We start from the raw sequence: 19,726 nt of genomic DNA on the forward strand, positions 1-19,726 counted from the left end.
CCAACAGCAAGCGGTGGTTGACAGTTTGACAATTGAATTTAAGTTCCTGTACCATGTGTGGAAATAATAAATTTCGTCGTTTAGCAGCCTTGAGAAACTTTTTTTTCTTGATTGATCTAATAATGAGCCTTTTAAATACTAGAAACAGTTTCGAAAAATGTCTGCGGTAGCTGGCTGTTTCGGTCTGAGAATCAAACACATCACCGTAAACATCTAATGAGCGCAAGCAACAAACACACAACATTTTTGCATCGAAAACAAACCCCCCGATACCAACAGATGTCAGGTGATCACCATCAGGAAACCCAAAAGCAAGGCAGCAAACAGACGACCCTTGAAAACCATTTTACCACACTGCTACAATATCCTGCAGGATGCCTCCGGAACCGAAGGAAACGGCTCCGTGCCAAGAGAAGACGAACGATGAGCAGCAGATCGAATCGAGCGATGAAAACGAAACACCAGCAGTCGCAGAGGAAGAGATCGATCTGGAAGGAGCCAGCGACGGTAAGTCCACTACAGTTTCCACCGTTCAGCTGCAGTACTTATGGCCTCGTACGGCAAACGGATCGAATACCAATGAAATTTCAATCGGTTCGAATCCCAATGGAATCCTAATCGGATCGGATCCTTCAATTAGGTTCTAGTTCGATTCGAATCTTCCCAGGACTGGAATCGCCAAGTCTTCCGAATCCCGAATCTGTCAACACTAATATGCGCGTATCTTTTGCAACGTTGCAGAAATTCTCGAACTAAACGATCGGCTGGATTCACTCAGCACAGTACTGGACACTATCGAACAGCAGAACGATCATCTACGTGCGCAGATAATGCTTCTGCTTTCTTCGCAACGGGAGACGCTGAAATCGTTCAAGGAGGAAAACAGTCGTATGGCTGCGAAAGATGCAGAACCAAACGATGGTGATGAACCGATGCAACAGAGTTAGAGTTTGATACAGAACGCGTCCAATCCAACAAGTACACAGGGTCGCCGCAGGTGTGACTGTAGCGTAAAGAATTAGAGACTTCCAGGATTGTGTTGGGATTATCATTCCTGTTTTGTTTTATTATTTTGTTTTAGTTTAGAATCGTTGTAACGAGCAAGCAATAAACGTTGGAGCATCCTTTATAGATGATAAATATCGTTTATTAAATGTTGCAATATTACATTCCAGCTCGTCTTTTTGGGTCTATTCAAGCTGCCGATTGAATACAGGTCATGGTTTTCATGGGGGTTGGCTAACAAGATCGGGAAAACGAACAAACTTGATGCTTAATGCTGCAGCTGGTCCGTTCCGTTACATATTGGCTTTCAAACGCTGATTTCATTCACAAATAGTGGTTGCATTTGCGATAAGAAAAAAAGTACTAAAATTTATATAAAATGTATAAAAGGGATTTTCAAAACTAGCCTTTTTACATTATTGGAACATTTAGTAGGGCTTATTGATATCATGTAGTTGACAGAATTCACTACGAAGGAACATTCGGTAAGGGATTTGAACCAAGGTCCTTCTGTATGAAGGCTTGACGCCGCTAATGCCATTTGTGGAAACCATAGAAGACTTTATAAAGATTCTGATACACTGATGCTGCGCTCCAGTGTCTAGTAACCTCTTCTTTATGATTATTCTTATTAAAGAGCATGCCCCGAAGATTTTCAGAATTATGAGAGCTTTTGAAAAATGACTGTTTGATTTTTCAGAAGGATTACTCGCAAAACTTCCATCTAGCTAATCTAGCCAAACTACGATTAAAGGATAACAAGGAATCATTTCATAAAACGTAATTCATTGATCGTTAGGGCGTTAGTTGTGAGTAAGTAGTTGTGAGGCAAATAAGCATATTTGCATCACTAAATACCCATTTATTCCTTTTAAGCATCTAATTTGGCTAAAGAGTAATACGCAGCAAACTCACATGCAAGCTCCACAGTCGTTTGTGAACATGGCTGAGTAGGACATATTGAAAATATCAAAACTATTGGTTTATAAAATCCAAAAAAATCTTATTTTAACTAGTAATTAGTAATTTAGTAATTGAATCAACTATCTTCTCAAATAATGTTTGAATTTTTTTCCCTATATTGAGTCATTTAAATAAAAACATATGGCTCATTATACAATTATTTCAATTACAGTATGAAATGTCTCGTTTTAGTAATGAAATAAGTTAGTGAAATGTTTTTATAAATCAGTCTCATACATAAGCTGGCTTTTGCGACACTTAACAATAAATTCAAATAACTTCCCTCATTTTAAATATTATTTAAATTTAAATATTATTTTTATGTCCTACGCATAACGGCCACTATCTACCGTGATTTTTCACACAAGCTTGCATGAGGTGAATCCCGTACAACTTGAGGGCCTGTTACTTTATATAAAATAAAGTAACAGTAAAAAAATATTTCAATAATTTTTTTCGTGATTGTGCTTATTTTGATAACCTTTCACATATGCCCAGAACAGGCATATGTGAAATTTTATCGCTTTGAAATTTCCTTTTGAGAATCTGATGTATAACAATCTACCAGCACTGGAGAAAATGCTGAAATTGCAATTTTCAGATTTTTTGGCATTTTCGCAACAATATCAACAGTTTAAAAATTCCCGTGGCCCAGGGCCTTATAAATTAGACTTCTTTCTCTTAGTAGGACGTATAACTGACACGTCAAGCAATATTCGAGTTACGTTGAAATTACAGGTACAGTTACTTCCCGACTTACGCAGATAATGGGGACCGGAAAAATCCGCGTAACTCGAATAATGCCTGACAGATATTTTATACTTCGTATTCAGGGGTCGAGTTCTTGTGTCCATGTTATAAAAAATTCAAATATTAAATTTATCGGTTGATTTGGATATAATGAGTATTTTTCAAGCATTATTGCACTAACGAGTATAAATAAAAGAAGTATGTTTGGTTGATTTATTTATTGACAACATATTTATTTAAGTCTTGCCATGTTTCAGAAACATCCATTATTCAATTTGTACTTTATAAGGAATTAATGATCAAAGTAATAAAAATATACAATACAAAGCGGTGGCTCGGTGGTATAGACGACAGTGGCGTTGGTCTTCAAACGGCAGGACTGGGGTTCAAATCCCATCCGGACCGTCCCCCCGTAGTGAGGACTGACTAACCAACTACGTGGTATCGGTAGTCTAGAAAGCCATTTCGATGACCGGCACGACCTTAGAGGTCGTTAAACCAAGAGGAAGAAGAATATGTCAGTCTGAAAATTGGATTTTTTCAGCATGCACGATTCCGATTTGGTTTTTGGATGGCAAATATCTGCCAAATGGAATACGAGGATTGATGGGTAATAGCAAAAGAAAGGATGTATATTGTCTTTTGTGTTTTTTTGAGCGCGCATATTCTCGAAAAACTAAGTTTCTGTTTAAAAATCTGAAATCGGGAATACGAAATCTGACAAATGTATTATTACACGATCGGAAGACATTTTTCTATCACAAGCTCATATTGACAGATAAAATCCAAAATCAGCTAACAGAATTTTCTCCCATGAATAACCCCTTTATAAACGGTGTGTCAAGCAATATTCGAGGTGTACGCGGAAACTCGAGATACGCGAATTTCTCCAGTCCCCATTATCCGCGTATCACGGGAACTGACTGTATTTGGTTTCATTTTTGAAAAAGTTTGTCGATCCCTGGCAATGAAATCAGAAAATCAGGCGAAATTCTTGTGTGATGATCAGGCGAAAAACTGCTGTCAAAGAGTGTTGAAAATTTTCGACTACGGCCTGATGGCAGGCGCTTCGTGAGGAGCAACCACAGCAAAAAAGCAACAACTTCGAAAGGTGAACGGTGCAAATTGGCCCGAAAGTGAGGTGCGTGTTTCTCGCGTCCCTCCTGCTGACCTCCAGCTTTTGTTCGTTCTGTGCGTTTCTGCCTGAATCCGTTCAGTATGGCCAGCGGAAGTGAGAGTTCCGACGAGTTTTACGATGCACTGGAAGACAGCCTAGTGGGTAGAGCTTCAATCGATGACGAAGGAGGAAGGACTGCCGGTGGCAGTGCCAGCAAGTATGAAAACAACTAAACACTTTCGATGGATTTTTTTCTTTTATTGCTGTGGTTACCGTACCGTAGTCTGTTGCGTTCTTTCTCTTTGTTGGCGTACAATGACTCACTTTTTGTTTTTGTTGTTTTGTTATGACGCAGAAGACGTTCCGTGAATCGAACCGAACCGAATCATCCGGCAGTGCACGAACCCACCAGCAGCGATCATCATGCAGCAAAGTACACAGAAAGCTTGCATTCCGTACAGCAGGGAGGCCGGATCCAGCTGGCAGGACAGCTTGAACCAACGTCGGACAGAACATCGAGAAGGAGTCCTCTCAAACCGACAGCCAAAGGACTTTCGGGCAGCATTGCTTCCTCTGCCTTTGCTGACAAACCGTTCAAGGAACCAAAATCGGTAAGTAATAGTAGTGTCGTGTACCGCGTACCGCAAATGCTTTGTGCCGTCCACTTACCTTTTCTTTTATATAATATTGTTCCGTATCTTGGTTTGTTTGGAGCAGCATGAGCATCAGTTTAGCGTAATTGTTGTTCTACGATTTTTGTTTCGTTTTTTTTTTTCGAAAGTTATTGTCCGGTAACGTGTAGTGATTAGCTCTAATCTCTAATATGTATTAGCAAGACCATCTGATAGTGGTGAGGATTCCGGAGTGGATAAATAAATTCACTCCGACTCCGGCGTATCAAGACTGGAATATACTTTGGAAAAAATCCAGAGTAAACTCCGGAGAATACTCCGGGTTAATTAGCAGTTTGCTCTGGAGTAATCCGGAGTAAACTCCGATATAAACTGTGCACTGCGTGCACTGCGGAATCAAATGCAGGTTACTCATAGTCTCATAGTACAGGCATCTAATAGTATCAAAGTAATCCGGAGTCACCTGCAATTGTTTCCGCAGTGCACTCCGGAATTAAATCCGGAGTTAATATCGGAGATTGCTTAGGACTGCTCTTGAGAAGGCGGGGTAATGCGGGGTAATTATTCCGGATTAATCCGAATTCAACTTTGGATTACTCCAAAGCAAACTCCGATTAAAAATCGGATTAATCCGGAATTACTCCGGAGTAAATTCTGGAATGTCTCAGAGTCGGATTAGTGCAACTCCGGGAAAAATGAGGATTTATCCATCACTACCTCCTGTTACGTTTACCGTATACCGTTTACAAAGCGGATTTTTTTGTCTTCCGCTGCTCACTAGTAACACAAGTCTTAACAGCATCCGAAATATTCAACAACAGTCAATCAACGGTCAACATTCAACAGCTTCAAGAGACCTGCAACAAACAACTATCAACCCATCTTGGTCCAATACAGTGCGATGCATTCGTTTACTCGCACTGTTTCGTTTAGCACGCATTTAGCATATTGACATATTTCTTGGTGAAATGATCGATGTTTTTCAAACCACTGATTCATAATCTCAGTTCATTGTCAATTGCTTGTTTTAGGTTGTTCCTAATCGCTAATCGCTATAAAACTGAAATAAGGTGTTGCATTCGTTTAGCCGCAATGCCAAAAATATTTTTTAAAAAACAATACAAAATTTCATGAGATGTCATTATCTTAGTATTTGGTAGCTCTTCCTTTATTCGTAATTTGTTCGCCGATTCACTTGCGTATTGAACTAACAAGGTTTTTATAGTTTTTTCATCGATTTGCTTCCAGCATTCATGCATGCATGCTTAAAGGTCCTTTACATTGATGAATTGAAAATCATTTTCGTAAACCTTAGATTAAATTATTCCCCACAGGTTTTCGATAAGGTTACAATTCGTACTACAACCTGGCCACTCAAGAACGGTGATTTCATTCAAATCAAACCATGCCTTTGAATGGCGTGATACATGACTTGTCCTGCCGGAAAACAGCCGATTCATCTGGATAATTATCCAAATGAGGAATCAAATCATCTTTGAGTAGTTCGCCGTATGTGGTAGGGTTCATTTTCGTAGATATTCAGGAAGTGGGAAGCTTTCCATAGTTGGAAAATGCACCCCAAACCATAAAACCGTTCCTCTTAGAAAATGTATCCTAGATCGGAATGCTTCGTGATTCCTCAAATCATGCCAACAGTAGTTGTAACAATCAGGTCCATCCAAATTGAAGTTTTTTTTTCGTCAGGAAAAAAATAAATGCCTCAATTCAATAGTCTACTGCATCTGGGCGAATGTATGCAAACTTCAACCTTACCATACCTTATGTTGAATTGTAAGCTTAGGTTTAAGTTCGGGTTTGGTTCATTTTTTGTGTGAAGATGCATTAAACACACGAATGACGGTACATTTGTGCACTGCGAGATCGAGTTTAGTGAAAAATTTGGCAACAATTAAAGTGGTTTTGTGTTGCTTCGTACTAAATTCGTCCATTTTATCTGGCTGCCAATTTTCAATTACCTTTTGTACTTGCCTTTACACCGTATTCTTTTGATTTTTTTAAAGTATAATCACGCACCACCTTCTCTGATCTGTTCATATCCTGTGCAATCTCAAGATTGTATTTATTAGCTCTATTAGTATTTTCAGCTCTAACCATATCTAGAAAATTAAAATCAGAATCATGTACATCAAAAGTAACACTGAATAACAAAGAGCAGACTTACTTCAAAGTGGAATTCTATGGGATGAATTTTTGGTAAGATAGCAGCACTTCTTTAAAAAAATCAGATAGATATCCACTGTGTCTAAACGAATGCAACTCCATCGAAGTAAAAACTTTTATAAAATGTCAACTGCTACCATCTGGCAAACGCAGAAGCTGTCGATTTTATTGAACGTAGTTTAGCATGCTACTACCACAAACATAAAGTGTCATTTACCAATTGTTGCACACTTAAGGAGACTTTTCCTAGATCTAGGGCCTTAACGAGCATACCCGGGATAAGGCAAAAAAAAAAGAAACAGCGAGAAAATGCCCCGTTAAGCTAGTTAATAAAAACAGTCAACACATGCAGTGTTGACAATATTTAAAATAAAAAAAAAACAAAGTTCTAGGACCGAAAATTCTCAATTATAAAGTACTATATATTTTAAATTTAGGAAGAATTATTGAGTTTCAAACACATGAAAAAATATTACACACCAACATATCCTTTGAAATCAATTAATGCACACTTGATATTGATTTTTAAAATCGCCGTATTTAATGATCATACTTGCTAGCAATCAGGGCGTGTTTTATGATTCACGAAAGCTCCATGCCTTGAATCCGTTTCATTAAATTAAGTTCCTCCTGCAGCATGACAATAGTATCGATGCAAGGCAAAATTTTATAGTTAATTTTCGATGTTACAGGCATTTGAATATCTATGACTTAGAGTCATTCCTTTTGATCTCACAGTACTAACGCATTTTTGGATGGAATTGGTACCAAAAGCTTATAAGCTAACGAAAAGTAGTCCGGAAATGGGTGTTTTTCTCACATGGGTGTTTTCTGTGCCGCTGCTGCTCGTTAATGATAAACGAAACATTCTTCTACCACTGCTAGTGAAATTGTCAAATATTTTTAGACGTTCAGAATGAGAGGTTGCTTTGTGCAATAATAAGGATCGATGAACTTTCTTAAAAAAATAGTAATTTTTTTTAGGAAAAAAATATGTCAGTCAGTCGGTGTGTGCAAGGCATTAAAGAAATAAAGCAATTTATACATAGTGTGCAATAAATGAATGGTGTGCAATAATTGGCTACACTATAATAATATTTCTCGAAATGAAATTAAACGCAAAAACTTATTTTTATGAAGTACGGCTAAACGAATGCATTGCACTGTATGTGTGGCTTGTGTATTCGTTGTATATTCGTAGGATGAAACTAATCTGCTGTCCTTTTCTTAATACATCTTAGTTATTCGTTACCGTTTCTATTTGTTTTTTATCCGTTTTTCTTTACCGTAGCTTCGTAGTCAGCGATTTCACGAGTTGCGCCAAAGCATGCAAAACGACGAAGACGAGAATCCGGGCAATATTCTGACACCTGACTCACAGGTACTAATAACTAAACTGACCTATCAGCGGAAGCAGAAAAGCGTGTGCCCTATCATCCATTTAGCTCCACTTTTATTAGGATTATTGAAAGCGGAACAGTTTCTATCACACGTCAAAATCTTATCCAGTTAAAAGCACAACATTTCGTGTAGTCTTCCTATCATATACTATTTTACTCTTTACTACTAAGGTTTGATTTGTAACAGAAATTGATTTTTGATTTCTTAAAATGCTCCGTATAATTTTATCTTTGTTCCGTTCATACCTTTACCGGCGGTGACCTACCGCGGAGGTGATTGCAAATTCGTTATATGCTAAGATTCCTATGTGTTTGTTCTTTTCTAATTCTACATTCATTGAGTTGTGTTTGTTTAAATTTGTTAATTCGTAGCGCTTAGAACAGTAGTGTAATGTTGCGCTAGTTTTGTAAACTGTTGCAATTCTGCACATCTACCCGTTTCTAGATGCCTCTAGTTTTGCACGAAAGCTGCACTATTCCTTTTTTTTTATTCCTATCATTTTACTTCATATTAACAACAATTACTCTTTCCTTCGAACCTGCAGAATAGTTCCGTAGAGGGTATGTACGTGTCGACTAGCCGATCAAACTATCCGTTTCGTGTGATTGAAAGCGATGTTGCTAGCATCCATAGCATATCCTCGCTCGGCATTGTGGGACGCATTATGGCTGGCGGTAGCATTGATGCAAGCGGTAAGGGGACAGCTCCATAACCCTAAGCTGCGGTTATTGCATGGTTTCATTAATGCTGATTTATTTCTTCACAGCACACAGCACAGGTTCGTCGAATATGAAGCAGATGCAATCGGCAAACAAACAGCAAACCAGCAAGAAAGGCAGCAGCGGAACAGGAGGTCCTAAGGATCCAGGTACATTGCATGATAGTAAAGCTGATTGAAGTTTTATGTTGATTTCTTTGAAAATTCTATAAAAGATTCTAGTGTGTTGAACACTAATTTTTTGACCATAGTTCATTAAAATTTTACTGAAACGTTTTAAGTTGCAACTTCAACAATGCTTCGATAAAAAACAATGCTTGCTGAAACATTCAGCAATGCTTTTGGTTTGCTGAAAACGCAGTAAAACGATATGGAAATTACGATATGGAATGAAATTACTGTAAATGTGCAGTAAAATATCCTTTCAAAAACCAGCTACTAAACAATCAGCAAAAATCGGAAATGCCTGAGAATGTGCTAAGACATTCATTTTCTTGTGCTTGTGTGTTTTATTTATAATGTAATTTTTTGTATGAATTCAACAAATTACTTGAAAAAGTGCAAACTATCCACTATTTTAATTCAAACAACCTGCAGAGTGGTCTGTGGTTCAACATATCCTGTAAAGGAGGAACCTAGAATTTACAAAGATACTCCCCATCATCCTTGGTCAGTAGCTTTAATGCGCATGAATGTGATCATGCAACTTGCAATCCGCTTAGGGGCCTCCGAGGGGCCACTGTATTAGAAGCAGTACTTCTAGATTCAAGTTCTCCTTCATTCGTAAATGGAATAATCCATCAATGCTTCGTACCTTTTTTCGCGAGATTTAAGCCAAAAACTTTAAAATACCAACTACGAGAAGACGTTTAAGTGTATGTACAACGAGTGCTTTGATCCAAAAAACTGTTTCGTAACAATTTTTCTCCGATTTTTATTGATTTTCCGTAAAACTCTAAATTTTTAACTTAAAGTATTGAGATGCATTGTTGAGTGGTTTTCTGTTAATTGTTATACTGAAAACCAATAAAAAATACATTATAGATGAAACTCTGTTAAATATTCAATTGCTGAATGATTTTCAGATAAAAAAACGTTACTAAAGAAAGCTGGAAAAATTTGCTGTGAAGAATCTGTTAGTGCATTGGGACCAATGCACAGTTAGCATTTTGAATCGAATTTTGACCGGACTACAACTACACTGTGTCAAAAAAGTGTCCGTACTGCAAGGGTATTGATACTAAATAATTGATGAAACATATTCAATGAATCAAAACAAATATTATTTTTATTGCATAAAGTAGTGTGCATTTCTACAATTATCGTCATGATAATTGTATGCCACCGACTTAATCGCCAGTTGGACGACTATAGCGATGCATATCGAGACCTGGCAATCGTGCGTTGATGCGTTACTGCACATTCGCGTGAAGTGTCATACGTTCGTATGCATGCCGGAATATGGCACCCAGCGGATTGCATGCGTCGAACATGCTTTGAAGGGTAGCCATAATCACCAGATTCAGGTTATTGCTAAGAGCTAAACACGCGTCGACCGTTTCATTTCGTTGTTGCTCGACACTAGAATCGTGGAAGTATAACTGCGCAAAAATCGGTACATGCCCGGGAAGACGATCAAGCGCTGCAATCCGATAACACAGGGAACCTTGGATACGATATATGTACGCCCATCGTCCATCTGCTACAGTGCGGTTCTGAACTACACGGTCATCCGATCGCAAGGGAGCATCTCCCTTGGATGTAATATGTAAAATTTAATTGAAATACTTGTAATACTATGTGTGATTTTAGAGAAACATTGTAGATATCATGAATATGGAGAAACTGCACATCCAAGTAGGGGTACAGTTGTCTAGAGTTTCATCGTTTTCCATACAATTTGCATGGAGAAAAAACATCCAAGTAGGGGTAAAGTCTACTCTTGTCTACTGCATCACCCCTTTTCATGCAATTTGTATGGAGAAACAGTTCACATCGAAGTAGTGTGAATTTGATTTCTTCTGTGGTTATAACCATCTGCCAAAACTCATCTGCTTTGGTTTGACAAAGTAGTTTTGGGGCACACTCTAACCGCTCTTACTCGGCTTGGGGAAGCCAAACTTAGGATTTCGTTAATTAATAAATTAATAAATTAATTAATTTTCACATAATCATAATAACAATAAATATAATAAAAGGGTTTTTTTGTATTCATTTGGTGCAGGCCTTTAAGTTCAGAATACTTATCTGTGTTTCAGATAGGCAGAAAAGATGCCTAGCGTTAGGTCTAACCATTACAACTTATCTGTTGAAGTAAGCGCTATGGCAACTAAAAATTGAATTGATAATTGTTTAATCGTCTTGCTACGTTATCAACCAATGTTATCAATCCGAGACATTACAGTTACCTTCAGCGACTGTCAACACAATTAAGATCGATGCCAATGCACATCACATTCATACAATTCCTTGCCTCGTTACAGCGAATTCAGATGTTACGAATAGCACAAAGCACCTTGCGAACGCGAAAACCGCCGATGCAGGAGTATTCGCTGGTCCTGCCGCCACTGTCAAAAACATCACCACCAGCGCCTCCGTACCAGAGCGACCGGTGGCTCCGCCCCGTCGGAAGAAAAAAACGCGCAAACTTTCAAGCAGCTCCTCCGAGCAGTGCAATATGAACGAAGGCCTTAAGCTACCACCGGCAGACAGTTCATCCAGTGAGTTGCTGATGGTTAAGCTCCCACCATCGGTAACGGTTGGTACTGATACGACCACATCTAATATCACTACCAAGCACAGCAGCAGTATTGGCAGCAATGGTGCAAGCAGTGCGAGCGGTTCCGATGTCACTACAACCGGCGGTGACAGCAACAGTGGTCAAACGCTTCCATCTCCTGCCACGCTCGAATCGATTACTCGCGAGATAGAAAATTCATTCGAAGAGGCAGCATGTGCAGTGGTGGGAGTTGGAACCGGTGCCGTAACCACCACCATCGCTAATGGTGGTAGCGGTAGTGGTGTCGGTAGCAGTAGTGGTGATGCATCGCTGATGCGGCTCGCCGCGCACCAACCGTCCACGACACTAGCGCTCGGCGGAAGTCAGCCTAAGTGCAGCCATATCAGCCCGACGGGCAGCATCAAGAGCATTTCCAGCCCATCGTCCCACGTTAGCTGGACGGATAATGCGCAGGGACTGAACATCTACAAGGCGACCAAGGGCCAGTACGTAGTGAAGCCGACTGATGGCGCGTTTAACAAGGCTGAAGGACCGTCCCGTGACGAGATCGCACGGGTTGAGCGTATCCGGCGTGAATTTTTCCGTAATGTCGGCAGCGGAATCGGCGTGGCTGGTGGTGGTAGTGGTACCGGAAGCGTTGGAGGTGTTCCCGGTTTAGGTGTCACCGGGATAAGCAATCATCGGAAGAACTATTCGTTCACTGGTACGAACAGTCTGGAGGGTGGCATGCGACACAGCAGTCAGGTAGGGAAGCAATTACAGCTGCGCGAGCGCCGCAAATCTGCAGGCGACGAGGAACAGTTCAAGCAAATGAACATGTACGTACGTACGCGCACCAACTCCGGCAAGCAACTCACAGACATGGAGATTCTCGAGCAGGTCCCAGTGAAAAATCTTGATACGGGTGAAAACTTCCCATTGTCCGCGGTAGAAGAAAAGTTGCCCCATTGCATTAATCCACTGTCTCTGCACATCATGCGCCTGACGAGTCACATCCCCGAAACGGATGAAGAGTCGGTGGGACCGCAACCTGACTCGGACTCGATACAGCCCGGCTACGAGGAAGAGCTAGAATCGGAGGGTCTCGAACGTGGGCGATTGAAGCGTCGAACGGCGAGGTTGAAACGATTCTTTCGTACCACGGCAAAGAAGACGGTCAACAAGGCGAAATCAATCGCGTCGGAAGTGTCCCACGCACGGCATAAGGAGGACGTGGCCGACATTCAGGACGTAGGGAACCCGGAACAGAACATCAAGATTAAAGCGTCCAGTACGAACAAAGGACCGTACGATTTTGCCAAGCTGCAGCACGTGCAGGACCTATCGGGTGAGCACACGGTGGCGGTTTGGTGCATGAAGTTTAGTAGCTGCGGCCGGCTACTAGCAACGGCCGGGCAGGATCGCGTGCTCTGCATCTGGGTGCTGAAAGATGCCTATCCATTCTTCCAAACGATGCGTACGAAGTATAACGCGTACCAGAAATCGTCCCCTTCACCGTCGGAAGAGGCGCTGAACACAACGTTCGTGACGGTGTGCAAGGACGAGTCGTTAACGGCGGAAACGTCTGACGATCCATCGCCCGGCCCGTTTATGTCACGCTCGTTCTGCACCTACACCGGCCATACGTCCGATCTACTCGATGTGTCCTGGTCGAAGAACTATTTCATCCTGTCCAGCTCCATGGACAAAACTGTCCGACTGTGGCACATCTCGCGGCGTGAATGTCTCTGCTGTTTCCAGCATATTGACTTCGTGACTGCAATCGCATTTCATCCGCGGGACGATCGTTACTTTCTCAGCGGCAGCCTGGATGGCAAGCTGCGGTTGTGGAACATCCCGGAAAAGAAGGTGGCCCTGTGGAACGAGGTCGATGGACAGACGAAACTTATTACAGCGGCGAATTTTTGCGCTAACGGCAAGTTTGCGGTTGTCGGTACGTACGATGGGCGGTGCATCTTCTACAACACGGATCAACTCAAGTATCACACGCAAATACACGTACGGTCCACAAGGGGACGTAATGCAATCGGACGTAAAATAAGCGGTATCGAACCAATGCCAGGTAAGGGTGTAGCATCGCAAAGGAAGTCATTCCAGTGAAACGATAATTCTCGTGTTTTCTTTTTGCTAGGCGAAGACAAAATTCTGGTAACATCAAACGATAGTCGCATCAGGTTGTACGATTTGCGCGATTTAAATCTCAGTTGCAAATACAAGGGTTACCTAAACTCATCGTCACAGATCAAGGCGTCGTTCAGCCATGACGGCAAATACATCATATCTGGCTCGGAAAACCAGTGTATCTATATCTGGAAAACACATCACGAGTACACCAAACTAAGCTCGGTAAGCAAAATATGCAAAATAATTGTTATAAAAAAAACTGCGCATTACAAAACTAAAGTAATTGAAATGCATGTCCAGTAGTGATGGATAAATCCTCATTTTTTCCTGGAGTCGAATTCCTGGAGTACGGGGCAAGAACAAACGTATATGGTCATGAGCCAAAAAATCTCTGGACGTGACCAAATGGGCATTCTTTTAAAAACTTCGGGACCTGTGTATCCCGTGAACGAATAGCACGAATTTAAAAATAATGAAATTGGAAACCAAAAAGGTTTTTGGATTTTCCAAACTGTGATGCTGTAAATATACAGCATTACCGAGGTTTACAGCTTGCCGGTAAACTTTTATACGAGAATTGAATCGAATTGAATTGAAATTGAAAATCTATTTTTTAACGTATTAAAACTAAATCAATCCGTCGTTAAACCAAAAAATCAGTAGGAGAAACCAAAAATATACCGGAATGTGCAACATGAGCAATATTAGTAGGTTACACAGCAAAAAACTTACAGGAAAGTGTAAGAAATTGTCGAGATACCCTGTATGTTTATTAAATGTGTTGTGTACTACTCAATTGTACCATAAATATTTTCTCTTTCGTCCAGAGTACTAGCATTTCAATATTTTCTTATAGAGGCGAATGTAGTCTCTAAGACTCAATGCCTCTATAAATAAACGAAAAAAAAAAAAATATTTTCTTATTTTTTTGTTAGCATTGTTGATGATTTTTGTTCGATCTTCGTTCCTTTGTTCTGCATTATGTGTGGAAAATTCACATACCAACCACATACCATTTTTGTTTGTGGATAATTTACTCAGTGCAAGTAATGGATGGGCCAGATTTATCTTCTTGTGTCTGTATTTTACCACACTATACAAATAAGACTTCTTTTATTTGACTTCTTTTTATTCCAACCGATGTGCACTGGGTGGCTTGCCAAAACCTTCTCCTTCTGCCTGTTTTTTTTCGATTAATGTATTTATTGTCAAGTTTGTTAGTATTTACTTGATTAATGTTAGTTTGCGAGACGCAGCTAATAAGCTTTTCAGCGCTGTTGTCGTCATGTATGCCAAGAGGCAGGTGTTTAAGCTGAATAATTAATATGTTAAGCGCTAAGGCTAGTGGTTTGTTCAAACTTACAAACTAATCAACAACTTAAAAACTAGTCAACCTGCTGTATAAAATAATTTATCATCTAAAAACTAGGTTGTGCAAGCAATACGGCCTGGCCGTCCCTTATGAATAAAAAAAAAAAAAAAAAAAAAAAAAAACTAGGTTGTGCACCAGTTGGTGAGTTGAGGCTTCTGCTGATGCTTGAAGCCGGTTGATGATGTTGTCTGCTATGTCGTCAAATGGTGCTGTGTTGGCTTGTATTCGTAGAGATCTTCAAGCCGTGTCCAGCGAGGAGCGTCCAGGATGAGTCGGAGGAATTTATTGCAGCTAGTTTGTACCTTTCGCAGATTCGTCCTTGCACAGGAACGCAAGACAAGAATGTCGTACGTTGCTGTGGGCAGCACGATCTGTTCGTAGATGGCTAGCATGTTTTTTGGTTGAAGCTTGGAGCGTCTATTGATATATCTTCCTCAATATATAACTTCCTGGATATAACTTCCTCAATAATATGAGTAAGCGGATGGATGTATCTTTTGTATGGTGATTGAACAGCATTCGGTTGTCAATAGTGACTCCGAGGTACCGGATCGTGGATCTCCACGGCAACCGGATGCTGTCTATGGTGATTTTGTGTGTATGTGGGTTGATGAGCTGGTTTGTCAGACGATGAGGGATGATCATCGCTTGAGTCTTGGCTTGGTTGATTTTAATTTTCCAGTCGGTAGCATATTGTTGGATTATGGACAGTGAACGTTGGGCGCTGTTCCTCAACTCTGCAGGTGTCCTACCCTTCGTCGCGATGGCCATGTCGTCTGCGAACAGGAACATGTGCGCACCAGCGGGAAGGGCCGGTAGATCCGCAGTGTACAGCAGATAGAGCAGAGGCCTTAATATGCTGCCCTGCGGAACACCAGCTGGTACTGCAGTTTCACCGGAAGTGGCTGATGAAACAACGACCCGAAACATTCGCTGTTTTAGATAGTTGTGCAGGATCTTTACCAGGTGAGCTGGAATGCCGAACCTGCAGAACTTGTGGATGAGCCCGTTGTGCCACACATTGTCGAACGCCTTCTCAATGTACAGCAGAACGGCAGCAGTGGATTTGGAGACTCATCTATTGTTGTCGATGGTGTTCTTCAGTCGAAGAAGCTGTAGTGTGGAGGAATGGCCGGTCCGGAAACCAAACTGTTCCGCTGGAATGAGTTGCCGCTTGTCGACTGCATCGCGAAGCCTCCAGTAAACTAATCTCTCGAAGAGTTTATCGGGACTTCTCAGCAGACTGATGGGTCGATAGCTAGAAGGCATTGTCGGATCCTTCTCTGGCTTAAGGATCGGGATGACCTTGGCGCACTTCCAGGACTGTGGAAAATAAGATAGATCAAAACAACGGTCGAAGCCAGGGGCTTTCATGTTCCTCATTCTCATGGCTGCAGCCTTCACTTCTGCTATGGTGGTTCGGTCTTCAGTTGGAAAGGGTGGGTTGTCCTCAGATGCCACAGATGACTCATGTGGACTGGACATCGACAGACCGATCTGACGAGCACTGGCCCTACAGTTTGTAGGACAAGTGTGTCTGACTTTTCTGCTGGTGTGTGTGCCGTCTGGTTCGTTGCTATTTTGAGTGGTGGTACTGGTCTAGGTTTGGCGCGAAGAACTTTTTTAGTTTTCCAGAAGTTATCTGCATCGGGTGGTAACTTTTGGACCATTCGCTCGAAGTTTTTGTTGCGGATCGTCAACACTCGCTCGTGGATGATACGCGAAAGTTGCGCAGCCTGTCGTTTCAGCAACAGAGCCCCGGTCCGCTGGTGCTGTCGCCTCAGCGAATTTCGTCTGGTGATGAGCGTCGGCGTGTGGTCATCGAGAACGAGAACCGCCCCACGAACACTCCTCTCCGGGTCACACTCCCCCTCGGCTGCTTTGATTGCGGCTTCCACGTCCGTGCTGCCGATAAGCCGGTCCAGGGTTCTACCGAAGCGAAGCCAGTCAGTGTTGCAATAGTCCTTCCGCAGTACAGGTGGATGTCGGGTTTCATGTAGATCCAGTTCTGTTATGACTGGGAAGTGGTCCGAGTTCAGATCATCGATGGTATAGGGTTTGCTGCAAATGATATTTTAAAGGAAAATATCTATTACTGAATGAGTAACTCTGTTTGGAATAAGTGTAGGAGTATCGAGGAACTGCACAATGAAGTTTCCATGCTGTGACAGTCCTTCTGCCTGTTTTGTTTCTAGCTATTTATATATTTTGCGCACCTTTCTTGAACCGTTCGCGGTTTGTTGTCCTGCATCCTCGTCGCGAGGACGCTACAATACCATAGTAACAGCAAAACATTGACAATATGGCGCAAGCCATCATGCTTAACATAACAAATAAAAAATAGTTGAAAACATGCCATAATTATCCTCGACTACTATTTCCCGTTACAGGTTCGCCGTGATCGAAGCGATTTCTGGGAAGGCATTAAGGCGCACAACGCTACCGTTACATGTGCAATTTTTGCACCCAAACCGGAAGCGATTATCATGCCCGAATATGACGAATTAAACAACAGCAATGTAAGGATGTTAACTCGTGCTAATATCTATCTTTTGCGATTGGAATTCTGCTGCTCAATACCTCATTTATGTATATTTTTCTCTCTTACAGATCACCCTCAACCAATCGCTCGTCGAACAAAGCAATAAAGCGTGCGGTGGGTATGTAATGGTGAGCGCTGACTTTAGCGGATGTATTAAGGTGTTCATCAACAAAACGAAACCGAAGCACAGTAGCCTTCCGTACACGGCGATAGCGGATTAAAATTTGACGTAGAATTGCATTCAAACCACAGTCTCCCTATGTCGACCAGCGTGAGTATTATCTCTTAGATGTTTTTCTTTTGGAGGTTTCATTTATTTTTTGAGCCAGTTTTCGGTATGGATGTGGGCTTTTGTTTTAGAGATTTTTTTTTTTTCGTTTATTTATAGAGCCTTTGAGTATTACAGACTACATTCGCCTCTCTTTTTGTTTTAGAGATGAAATACGCAAATATCGACGGAATGCAAGAAAAAAGCGCTGAACATCTACGGAAAGGCTCGAGATGTTAAGGGCTACGAACAGAAAGAAAGTGTGAGTGAGAGAGAGAGATAGATAGATAGAGAGAAAAGAGAGATAGAGAGAGATATAGAGAAAAAGGGGGAGAAAGAGAGGCGTAATCATTTAGATGAATTTGTCCCTATTGATAGAACTGCTTTAATAACCACTACTAAGGGATTTTTCAATACGAATTTGCCTTAGTAGTGCCTTAGTTGGCAGATTTTGTCAATAGAGATATCACACAACTAAAAGCACCTTGCCTGCTGTTATCAAATTGACATGAGAGTTCAGAGATAGACGAAAAAAGCCTTCAGAAAAAAGAACGAAATCAGCACGTGCCAGACAAATGAAGTCATTAAGTTGGAAAATCTAATGAAAAAGCTAATACCGGCAGCTAATGTACGGTTGAAGATCATCATACATACTTAACCGATGGTCGGACGTTACTTTTAACGACACAATTTTTTTTATCCTCGCTAAAAACCCTGTTTCCGTTTTGTTTTTGCACAGTCTCAATCTTTAGTGATGTGTTAACGTAGGCTGTGTTCAATTTCCTCGATTCACACCTCGGAACACACCGCAGTGAGGAAGAGCCTCAAAACAGTTAACTTATTATAATCATTACATATTACGGTTACAATACTTTTACGCCACTCAGCTTTCGACGTTGGACTTGGTTGATTTGCAAATTGATGGCCGAGCCGCCTGCAGAATAACACCAAATATTTGAAATAGGATTAACGCGTAGCTTTTAGTAAAACAGAGAAACAAACATTTTTTTAGAAACATTATTTAAAAACAAACAAACAAAAAACATACACATAATCGAAAACATTACACGTATTGCGTATTACGTGCGCATGTATGAAGCGACAATGGATGGAGAAGGGATGTTTAAATTTGGAAAATGAATATGGCAAGCGTTAGCTACGTTACACAAAGCTTGATGTGAGTGTGAGTTAGAGAATTTATATTTTTCGTGCGTAAAAAGAAGAAACACTAACAAACTACACAATTCCGGCACAACCAATCATCAACCCACTCGAATGCTTGTTTTGAATGCACAAAGAATGTAATGCGTTTATGGAGAAGAAAAATGTTCACGTTACGGTTAGGATTTCGTTTTGCTTATTTTGGTGTCTTAGTGACATCTTTGTTTATTCTTTTTACGTTTTATACATATGATCTGATGCAACATTTATAAGTAATGAATGTTTCCGACAGCTTTGCAAGGATTTAATTTAAGGACTTGTCTTGTAACTGGAAAAAGGTCGGGTTGAACGAAACGGTAGGCAACGGTGCTGAACCGGAACCCCTGGTGCGGGACACTCATGCAACAAAGTTAAGACCGTGAAGTGGTTGTAGTGCCTGATAAGTTGTATTTATTGATTATTAACATTTCGCTACTGTTGTCGATTGCGTGTCAGGATGGTGTTGGGAAGGTCTACCTATCAGCGAATCCTGTTGGGAGGGATAAAATCTCGACGCGGTTACCCATATTTTAGGGTTGTGTTATATGGCTATGGGTATCTCTATGTCACAAGGCTCAGGGCCATGAGAGCTGAGAAAACCGTGATAATTTTCTCAAATAGAGCTTTTGAGCTTTTGATAAAAAATATTCTCGTAGAAAATCTGCGAGAATAAGTTGAGAACAATGTTGATAAAATTTTCACGTTCATACCAG

General features: G+C 41.0%; 2 protein-coding genes across 3 annotated transcripts; both read left to right on the top strand.

The window, feature by feature from the left end:
* Positions 1–364: 364 nt before the first annotated feature.
* Positions 365–947, top strand: LOC126561461 (UPF0184 protein AAEL002161-like). Its single transcript, XM_050217627.1, has 2 exons — positions 365–507; positions 742–947. The coding sequence occupies exons 1-2, from the start codon at positions 375–377 to the stop codon at positions 945–947; spliced, it is 339 nt and encodes a 112-aa protein (XP_050073584.1). The 5' UTR covers positions 365–374.
* Positions 948–3,725: 2,778 nt separating this feature from the next.
* Positions 3,726–17,766, top strand: LOC126567716 (WD repeat-containing protein 44). 2 transcript variants are annotated; one of them, XM_050223988.1, is made up of 10 exons: positions 3,726–3,859; positions 3,936–4,052; positions 4,191–4,446; positions 7,940–8,029; positions 8,594–8,741; positions 8,816–8,917; positions 11,251–13,569; positions 13,639–13,853; positions 17,394–17,522; positions 17,614–17,766. In XM_050223988.1, exons 2-10 carry the CDS (start codon positions 3,937–3,939, stop codon positions 17,764–17,766), a joined length of 3,528 nt encoding a protein of 1,175 aa, XP_050079945.1. In that variant the 5' UTR covers positions 3,726–3,859; position 3,936. The 2 variants fall into 2 exon arrangements, with proteins under 2 accessions (XP_050079945.1, XP_050079936.1); XM_050223979.1 differs by lacking the exons at positions 3,726–3,859; positions 3,936–4,052; positions 7,940–8,029 and having other exon boundaries at positions 4,325–4,446.
* The last annotated feature ends 1,960 nt before the right edge of the window (positions 17,767–19,726 follow it).

The sequence above is a fragment of the Anopheles maculipalpis genome, chromosome X, assembly GCF_943734695.1.
Source record: "Anopheles maculipalpis chromosome X, idAnoMacuDA_375_x, whole genome shotgun sequence".
In the NCBI taxonomy this organism is placed as follows: Eukaryota; Metazoa; Arthropoda; class Insecta; order Diptera; family Culicidae; genus Anopheles; species Anopheles maculipalpis.

Coding starts and splice junctions, on each gene's coding strand:
- LOC126561461 (XM_050217627.1), top strand. CDS start 375: ATGCCTCCGGAACCGAAGGAAACGGCTCCGTGCCAAGAGAAGACGAAC. Junction 508..741: donor TCTGGAAGGAGCCAGCGACG/GTAAGTCCACTA, acceptor GCAACGTTGCAG/AAATTCTCGAACTAAACGAT.
- LOC126567716 (XM_050223988.1), top strand. CDS start 3,937: ATGGCCAGCGGAAGTGAGAGTTCCGACGAGTTTTACGATGCACTGGAA. Junction 8,918..11,250: donor AGGAGGTCCTAAGGATCCAG/GTACATTGCATG, acceptor GCCTCGTTACAG/CGAATTCAGATGTTACGAAT. Junction 17,523..17,613: donor ACGAATTAAACAACAGCAAT/GTAAGGATGTTA, acceptor TCTCTCTTACAG/ATCACCCTCAACCAATCGCT.